The sequence below is a fragment of the Lactuca sativa genome, chromosome 4 (assembly GCF_002870075.4).
Source record: "Lactuca sativa cultivar Salinas chromosome 4, Lsat_Salinas_v11, whole genome shotgun sequence".
Taxonomy (NCBI): Eukaryota; Viridiplantae; Streptophyta; class Magnoliopsida; order Asterales; family Asteraceae; genus Lactuca; species Lactuca sativa.
In genome coordinates this window covers 121,481,394-121,490,850 of record NC_056626.2, presented here as the reverse complement: position 1 = coordinate 121,490,850, position 9,457 = coordinate 121,481,394, and the positions used below count along the sequence as shown (strand labels likewise).

The 9,457-nt window shown below is 39.6% G+C and overlaps 1 protein-coding gene across 2 annotated transcripts; it reads left to right on the top strand.

Moving 5' to 3' along the window:
• The first annotated feature begins 464 nt into the window (after positions 1 to 464).
• On the top strand, positions 465 to 8,425 carry LOC111899624 (E3 ubiquitin-protein ligase UPL3). 2 transcript variants are annotated; one of them, XM_052770428.1, is made up of 17 exons: positions 465 to 1,902; positions 2,002 to 2,172; positions 2,252 to 2,413; positions 2,491 to 2,739; positions 2,827 to 2,948; positions 3,195 to 3,358; positions 3,470 to 4,611; positions 4,741 to 4,836; positions 4,922 to 6,418; positions 6,495 to 6,713; positions 6,809 to 6,913; positions 7,009 to 7,089; positions 7,166 to 7,234; positions 7,316 to 7,444; positions 7,540 to 7,665; positions 7,814 to 8,044; positions 8,147 to 8,425. In XM_052770428.1, the coding sequence occupies exons 1-16, from the start codon at positions 787 to 789 to the stop codon at positions 7,877 to 7,879; spliced, it is 5,514 nt and encodes a 1,837-aa protein (XP_052626388.1). In that variant the 5' UTR covers positions 465 to 786; the 3' UTR covers positions 7,880 to 8,044; positions 8,147 to 8,425. The 2 variants fall into 2 exon arrangements, with proteins under 2 accessions (XP_052626388.1, XP_052626387.1); XM_052770427.1 differs by having other exon boundaries at positions 3,195 to 4,611.
• The last annotated feature ends 1,032 nt before the right edge of the window (positions 8,426 to 9,457 follow it).

The window sequence follows — 9,457 nt, the reverse complement described above, 5'->3', positions numbered from 1 at the left end:
TGTAAGAAACCATTTTCAAACCCTTCTTCTTCCTAAGACCAACTACATGAAACCGTTTTTTGATGCAAGACGTTTATGTGAAAGGTGATATTTGGTGGTGTACGAACGATCGAGCAGTATAAGAGAGTGGTGACCGACTGCGTACCTTGACCTGTTGTTAACCGGCTGATAAAACGATTTTGAAACGGGGTCACAATTATTTAGGCTAATTAGACACAACAAATCAATTTAGGGCTAATTTAGAATTGGAATATAAAACTTATGAATTTTATGGTATTAACCCTACAATATACTCGTATGAGAAAAAAAGAAAAGAGTAAACGAATAATTTTTCTAGAGGTGCATACGGTATACCCATATGAGAAAAAAAGAAAAGATGAAACGACATCGTATGATAATTTTTTCTTGCATCTTTAACGTACTACGCACACAAACACAACCGTACCGCTATATAATAACTACAACAACAATTAGGGTTTTTTTAACCCTCTTTCTCTTGATTTTACTCGCTCCATCGACAAAATTTTCTCTATACACTTCTGCAATCACCGGTCGCCTTTCAGCCGATCGGTTTGAATTGAATTAAAACACTCACATTTATCCTTAATTTATCAATTTGAGTTCTCAATATTTCTTCTTGTGTTTGTTAGATTTTGGGTTGATTCGGGTCCTTTTCTTGATACATCGGGTGTTATTTTGTGTGATTTGTGAGCGACGATGATAAGGGTTCAGTGGTTCTTCGATCGTCGTTGATCGTTGGATACGAAAGGGGGTTTGGGGTTTTGTATGGAAACTCGTAGCCGGAAGAGGGCGGAGGCCACCTCATCAGCCCATTCTTCATCATCATCCGGCGGACCTTTCACACGTTCCAACAAACGCACTCGTCTCTCTACTACTACCTCCTCCTCCGCCTCAGCCGCAGCAGCTTCCAACGTTGTCGTTCAATCGGTTTCTACTCGTTCACGCGCTACTAACATGGAAAATTCCACCAACGAATCGTCCGGGTCTGGGTCGGGTCGTGGCCGTCGCAATAGGAAGAGTACTAATAACCAGAATATGGTATCGGATAGGGATAATTCGGAAAAAGGGAAAGAGAAAGAACATGAAGTTAGGGTTAAGGATAGAGATAATATTAATAGAGACAGCCCGTATGGACTGAATATCGATATGAGCGCTGATGGAGGTGACGACGACGACGACGATAGCGAGGGTGGGGGTGTCGGGATTTTGCATCAGAACTTGACTTCTGCAAGCAGTGCACTTCAAGGTTTGTTGAGGAAGCTAGGTGCAGGGTTGGATGATCTGCTTCCTTCATCAGCAATGGCGTCAGCCTCTTCATCCCATCAGAGCGGTCGTCTAAAGAAGATCCTTTCCGGTTTGCGTGCTGATGGGGAAGAAGGAAAGCAAGTTGAGGCGTTAACACAGCTATGTGACATGCTTGCTATTGGAACTGAGGATTCACTCAGTACCTTCTCAGTCGATTCCTTCGTGCCTGTGCTTGTTGGGTTACTTAATCATGAGAGCAATCCCGATATTATGTTGCTTGCAGCAAGGGCACTCACACATCTGTGTGATGTTCTGCCGTCTTCATGTGCTGCTGTGGTGCACTATGGTGCTGTTTCTTGCTTCGTTGCTAGGTTGCTTACCATTGAGTACATGGACCTGGCTGAACAATCCTTGCAAGCTCTTAAGAAGATATCTCAGGAACACCCAACTGCCTGCTTGCGAGCAGGGGCTCTAATGGCAGTGCTCTCTTATCTTGACTTCTTCTCAACAGGAGTCCAGCGTGTGGCATTATCCACTGCTGCAAACATGTGCAAAAAACTCCCATCTGATGCAGCTGATTTTGTCACGGAAGCAGTTCCCTTATTGACAAATCTTCTTCAGTACCATGATGCCAAGGCAAGAACTACAAGCTTTTGAACTTATATACTTAGTAATGGTTAACTATTTTCTTTCTTATCTCATTATGATCTTTTTGGGTATGTGTTCTATGTTTAGGTTTTGGAGCATGCTTCAGTTTGTTTGACTAGAATTGCAGAGGCGTTTGCATCATCTCCTGATCAGCTGGACGAGCTTTGTGCCCATGGATTGGTTAAACAAGCAGCCTCTCTCATCTCAACCAGTTGTTCTGGAGGTGGACAAGCATCCCTCAGTACATCCACATACACGGTACATAACTAATTTGCTTTTGTTTGCAATAAAAATCTACTCTTTGGTTCTGTTTTACTTATTGTGAAGTTTTGCACAGGGCTTAATTCGATTGCTATCTACATGTGCAAGTGGCTCTCCTTTAGGATCCAAAACTTTGCTCCTTATGGGAATCAGTGGGATTCTCAAAGATATTTTATCAGGCTCTGGTCTTGTTTCAACAATGTCTGTGTCACCTGCCTTGAGCAGACCACCAGAGCAGGCAATGTTTCTCTCTCTCTCTCATGTTGTTGATTATTCAGGATGATTTCTGATTATTTTGTTTCTTTTGGCATGCAGATTTTTGAGATTGTGAATTTGGCAAATGAGCTTCTTCCTCCATTACCCAATGGAACCATAACTCTTCCTGCCAGCAGCAATCTATATGTAAAAGGGTCTCTTTTGAAGAAGTCAACTGCTGGAAGTTCTAGCAAGCAAGAAGAAACAAGTGGAGGTGCACCTGAGATTTCAGCTCGGGAGAAGCTGTTAACTGAGCAACCTGAGCTTTTGCAGCAATTTGGAATGGACCTTCTTCCTATTCTTATTCAGGTTAGATTGAAAGAGAGATGCTATAAGTTCTTTATCTGCAACTGCAACCACCCATAGAAACAAATTGACATTTCTTTTGTTCTACAGATGTATGGCTCAAGTGTAAACCAACCTGTGCGTCACAAGTGTCTATCAGTTATCGGGAAGTTGATGTACTTCAGCACTGCTGATATGATTCAATCTCTACTTGGTGTCACCAACATATCAAGGTATTATTTATGAGCAGATAACATTTATCTATCCCTATGCTATATCGGTTTCCATTTTCTTTGGATTTTGTCCAAGCAGGAATCTTTTTCTTCTTTTCAGTCCCTATTCTACTCTTCTATCAACACATTTCATTTGTGGGTCGTCAATTTTAACAACCCATCTCTTAAATTTGTGAAATTTACTATTTTGCCCTTGTCTTCACTCTTCACATTCTAATATTTTACGATTTTTCAATGAGATTTCAGTTTCTTGGCTGGTGTTTTGGCATGGAAGGATCCACAAGTCTTGGTACCTTCCCTTCAAATAGCAGAGATCTTAATGGAAAAACTTCCAGAAACTTTCAGCAAAATGTTTGTAAGAGAAGGTGTTGTTCATGCAATCGACACACTTGCAGGATCAGGATCATCTGGTAACACTCTTTCTCCACCATTATCAAACGAGAAGATTAACGATTCTATTCCTGGATCATCTTCCTCACGCTCAAGGCGTTATCGACGCCGCATTACTACCTCCACTACAGATCCAAATCCATCTGAAGATCCCCAAAACATGGAACCGGGCCCCACAGTTGACCTTCCAACAGTCAACTCCACTCTCCGTATAACAGTCAGCACAACCGCAAAAGCATTCAAAGACAAGTACTTTCCTTCCGACCCCGGAGCCATAGAAGTCGGAGTCACAGACGATCTTTTACATCTAAAAAACCTCTGCAAGAAGTTAGGCTCTCCAATCGATGACCACAAGTCAAAATCAAAAGGAAAGTCAAAAGCTTCCGGAAACCGCTTTGTTGACTTTTCACCTGGAAAAGAAGAAAACTTATTAGGAGTAATCACCGAGATGTTAACCGAACTCAACGGGGTCTCCACATTCGAATTCATCGGTAGTGGGGTCGTATCCGCTTTATTAAACTACTTCTCTTGTGGACATTTCTCAAAAGAAAGAGTCTCAGAAGCCAATTTACCTAAACTTAGACACCTGGCTATTAAAAGATACACATCTTTCATAGAAGTTGCACTTCCTGCAAGTGTAGATGACCCAAAGCGGGCCCCAATGAGTGTTCTTGTTCAAAAGCTACAACACGCGTTGACCTCTTTAGAACGTTTTGCAGTTGTGTTAAGTCATAGTTCAAGGTCAAATTCCGGAAATGCCCGTCTGTCGTCTGGTTTAGGTGCTTTGTCTCAACCGTTTAAGCTTCGGCTTTGTAGGGCACATGGGGAAAAAGGTCTTCGGGATTATTCTTCAAATGTTGTTTTGATTGACCCGTTGGCGAGTTTGGCTGCTGTGGAGGATTTTCTTTGGCCACGTGTGCAACGGAGTGAGTCTAGTCAGAAGGTGTATGTTGGGAACTCGGAGTCTGGGACGACACCTGGCGGGGCTGCGGGTGCTTCGTCACCTTCGACTCCGGTGTCTGCGACACGTCAGCAGTCTAATAGGTCTAGGGGTTCGATTAGTATAGGGGATAATAATAATAATAATAATTCAGGGAAAAAAGAGACCCCACAAGAGAAAAATGCAAGTTCTTCAAAGGGGAAAGGGAAGGCTGTGGTGAAGTCTGGTCAAGATGATGGTAGAGGACCTCAGACTAGAAATGCTGCGAGGAGAAGAGCTGCTTTGGATAAAGATGCACAGATGAAATCTGTAGATGGGGAATCTACTTCTGAGGTATGCTTTTATTATGTGTCAAAAAATTGCAACTTACTTTTTTTTTTTTTTCAATAATCATTGCATTCACTTCCATTTCTTCCTAATACAAACCAGTTTTCACTGTAATTTTATTTTGTTCTGGTGTAGGATGAGGACTTTGATATATCACCTGTTGAGATGGATGATGCATTGGTGATTGAAGAAGATGATATTTCTGAGGATGAAGATGAAGATCCTGATGATGTATGTTTCATCGGATTATAAATCCTTACCCAATTAAGTTAAAAAGAAACCATGAATGAATTTTTTTTTCTTTCTGAATTTACAGGTGGTAGGTGAAGATCTTCCTGTTTGCATGGCAGATAAAGTCCACGATGTTAAATTACCCGAATCCACTGAAGAAAGACCTGTTGACACCCAAACAAATCCCGCTTCCGGTTCAAGCAGCCGAGGAACCGGAACCGGAATCCGTGGTTCCGATTCCGCCGATTTCAGAACCTCAAATTCCTTGGGTTCAAGGGGCACAATGTCATTTGCTGCTGCTGCCATGGCTGGACTTGCATCAGCAAACGGGCGGGGCACCCGGGGCGGGCGGGACCGCCACGGGCGACCCGTCTTGGGCTCCAACGACCCACCCCGGTTGGTATTCTCTTCAAATGGAAAGCCACTCAACCGCCATTTAACCATCTATCAAGCTATTCAAAGACAACTAGTTCTTGATGAAGATGATGATGAGAGATACAACGGGAGTGATTTTGTATCTAGTGATGGAAGCAGATTATGGGGAGATATTTACACAGTTACATACCAACGAGCCGATAACCAAACCGTGGGGTCCACAACCCCATCTAAATCCCCCAAAACCGGTTCCACCTCAAACTCCAATGATCCACGAGCACACCAAATGTCACTTTTAGACACCCTTTTGCAAGGAGAGCTTCCTTGTGATTTGGAAAGAAACAACCCGACTTACAATATCCTATCTTTGCTACGCGTATTAGACGGTTTAAACCAGCTGGCGCCACGTCTGCGTGTCCAGTCAGCAACCGATGGTTTCGCGGAAGGAAAAATCTCGAGCCTTGACGATCTAAATGTTACGGGAATCCGGGTCCCATCAGACGAGTTTATAAACGGGAAATTGACTCCAAAACTTTCTAGACAAATTCAAGATGCTCTTGCACTTTGCAGTGGTAGTGTTCCTTCATGGTGTTATCAGTTAACAAAAGCCTGCCCGTTTTTGTTCCCTTTAGAAGTCAGGCGTCAGTATTTCTACTCAACTGCTTTCGGTTTATCTCGTGCATTAAATCGGCTTCAAAATCAACAAGGTGCAGATGGACAAGGGTCGATGAATGAGCGGGAATTTAGGGTCGGGAGATTACAACGCCAAAAAGTCCGTGTTTCCCGGAATCGGATTCTTGATTCTGCTGCTAAAGTTATGGAGATGTATTCGAGTCAAAAAGCGGTTCTTGAAGTGGAGTATTTTGGTGAAGTTGGAACTGGGCTTGGGCCCACTTTGGAGTTTTACACTCTGTTGAGTCATGACCTTCAGAAAACAGGGTTGAACATGTGGAGGTGTAATTCTCAGAGTGTCGACACGTCACCGGATGTTGACCCTGATGAGAAGAAAGTTGACCTTATTTTAGCACCTCTAGGGTTGTTCCCACGTCCTTGGGCTCTTACTGTTGATGCCTCTGATGGGGGGCAGTTTGGGAAAGTGATAGAACATTTCCGGCTTCTTGGTCGTGTCATGGCTAAAGCACTTCAAGATGGGAGGCTTTTGGATCTGCCACTTTCAACTGCTTTCTATAAGCTTGTGCTTGGACAGGTAAGTTGTTGGTGTCTTTTTCTTCATTATGTTGTTTGGGATTGATGAAACATGAGGGGGTTTGTTTTAATTACAGGAACTTGATTTGCATGATATTTCACTATTTGATGCTGAATTAGGCAAGACATTGCAAGAATTGCAAGCTCTTGTTTCCAGGAAACAGTATCTGGAGTCTATACATGACAGAAATGAGATACTCAACTTAAGGTTCAGGGGTGCTCCAGTTGAAGATCTTTGCTTGGACTTCACACTTCCTGGATACCCTGATTTTGTTCTCAAAACAGGCGATGTTAATGTAATTTTTAGTCTTTTTTCCATCTTTATTGTTTATGTGTTTATGTTTATCTAGCGATTAGTTTGTTGATAAACTTGTGTTTTCCAAATTCACAGGTCGATTTAAATAATTTGGAGGAATACATTTCACTGGTGGTTGATGCTACTGTGAAGACTGGTATCACAAGGCAATTGGAAGCATTTAGAGCTGGGTTTAATCAGGTCATAATCTTTGTCTAATATGCTAAATTGTTTATGGATTAGAAAACAGACAAAATAATTTTTTTTAAGCTAATGTTTTGTCTTATTATGCTCAGGTTTTTGATGTGTCAAGTCTACAAATATTTTCTCCAAGTGAGTTGGATTATTTACTTTGTGGGCGCAGAGAAATGTGGGAGGTAAATTGGTCAACATAACATGTGTATTTCATGAAAATGATATGATGTAAAGTATTCATGTTTCTTTTAAATGCAGGCTGATACACTTGTGGAACACATTAAATTCGACCATGGATACACTTCCAAGAGCCCTGTAGTAATTAACGTGAGTGATTTTTGTTTTTTAAAGATTTATAAGTTTATAGTATAATTAATAATAATAATTTTGTTTATGTCTGTTTGTTAGTTGCTTGAGATAATGGGAGAGTTCAATCCAGAACAGCAAAGGGCTTTCTGTCAGTTTGTTACTGGTGCACCTCGGCTTCCTCCAGGTGGCTTGGCTGTCTTGAACCCTAAGTTGACCATTGTCAGAAAGGTAAATTTTATTTTATACCCTTTTTCATCATCATCAATAAATATACCAAACTAGGTGAATTACCAAATTGCCCCTCACATGATGACATGACACAGCACTCTTCGAGCTCCAACAACACGACATCAAATGCTGCGGGTGGAGTATCGGAATCTGCAGATGATGATTTGCCAAGTGTCATGACATGTGCCAACTACCTCAAGCTTCCTCCCTATTCCACCAAGGTAAACAAACTGTGCATCATAATGTCTTGAAAATATTAGGATGTTTTTTTTATGTAATGGAAAGAAATGTTGATATGTTGCACAAATAAATGAAAGTAGATTCCTATTTGTTGTGTTAACGATGTATTATTATTGATTTGGATTACAGGAGATCATGTACAAGAAACTAGTGTATGCTATTAATGAAGGACAGGGATCATTTGATTTGTCATGATTGGAATTGTGTATATTTTGTATCAGAGAAAAAGATCATCAATCAATCAATCCATCAAATCTTTGAAATCATTTCTTTTGTTAACTGGTGCATAATTATTGGGGGGCTACTACTACTCTACTCAATAAACCTTTCTTTAGGTGGAGGCATAATACTTAAGATCAGGTAAGTATCTAAATATTTTCTCTAATCTTTTTTTTTTTTTTTTTCTCTCAAAAAAACTATAAAACACACTTTGGTAATTTATTTTTTTGGTTTGTTGTTTAGTTGAATGTGCGGAAATGATTGGTGAAAGGTGGAGGTAGAGAAAGAAGGAAGTTGAAGTTGAATTTTCTGGATGTTTTAATTATATTACAAGGCTTTTGTAAATAAATAGTGGAATGTCATAAAACTTCTGCTGCCTGCTCTTGCTCTGCTTACAACTTTGTTCTCTCACATTTTCATTTTGCATACATTTTCTAATCTCTGCTTTATTATTTACTTGGAATTTTTTCCCTATACATGAATAGCTGATGCAACTTTTATATTTATTTTTGGTTTTGTTTATTATTTTGCTTTTCATATCTATTTTTCTCTTCTTTAAGAAAACATAGTCGTATTTGAACATTCTTTTTGAGAATATTTGTTTGTGTGTTAACCGGTTTCCAAAAAAAGGTTAATGGCTTTGGTCTTTACAATGAGTAAATGTGTTTTTTGCGTCAAAATGGTGAGATGTTATGTGTGTCGTATACATAGACAAGAATGTGTATCAACAACAAAATGTTTACTTATGCCAAAAAAAACATTAAAATACTTATGCTAAAGACAACTGGCACTTATTGTGGACATGATCTTTAGGAGTGTGTGGATGCTCGATATTGATATTGGGTTGTGTTGCTATGTTGTACTTCACTTGGGATTTTGTAAAACATGAGAGACGAGACAAAGGAGGTCCTGGGTGAGGATTTGGAATGCTATTTGATGCCTAAGTTAGTCGTGGTATTATGAGGGTTTAAGTTAGGTCACTTGAGATGGGGCTTCAACTTCCTAATGTTTTTGGGTTCATGTCTCTCAATGGAATCCTAATGTTATGTCCAAATTGATAAGTTTCGAGCTAGTGTACTGTGCCAATGGGTTAAGAGATGCGATAATTTCGTCGTTATCATCGTATTATCTGCAGTGATGAGAACACATTCTTAGCTTGCGATCATGTTTGTAATCCGAACTCATCTTTTCCCAAAAGCTATTTTGGTGCTGATTGAGATGAGCTCTTCCTGGGGACAACATAAGAGGAGTTATTGTTGTTGTATGTGAAAAACATTACATGTTTTTTTATATTCTTGTTCACCAAAATTATTAATTAAATAATTAAATATATATATATATATATATATATATATATATATATATATATATATATATATATATATTTTAAAACACGTATTTATATGTAAAGATGTAATAAATAGATATATAAAATGTATTTATACTTTAAAAAACGTTTTAATGTGTTTTTTCCAATCAACTGGTAATAGGCTTTTGTTGTATAGATTAGGTGCAATTTCGAATCCCTTCACATAATTTATTAAAAATAAAAGA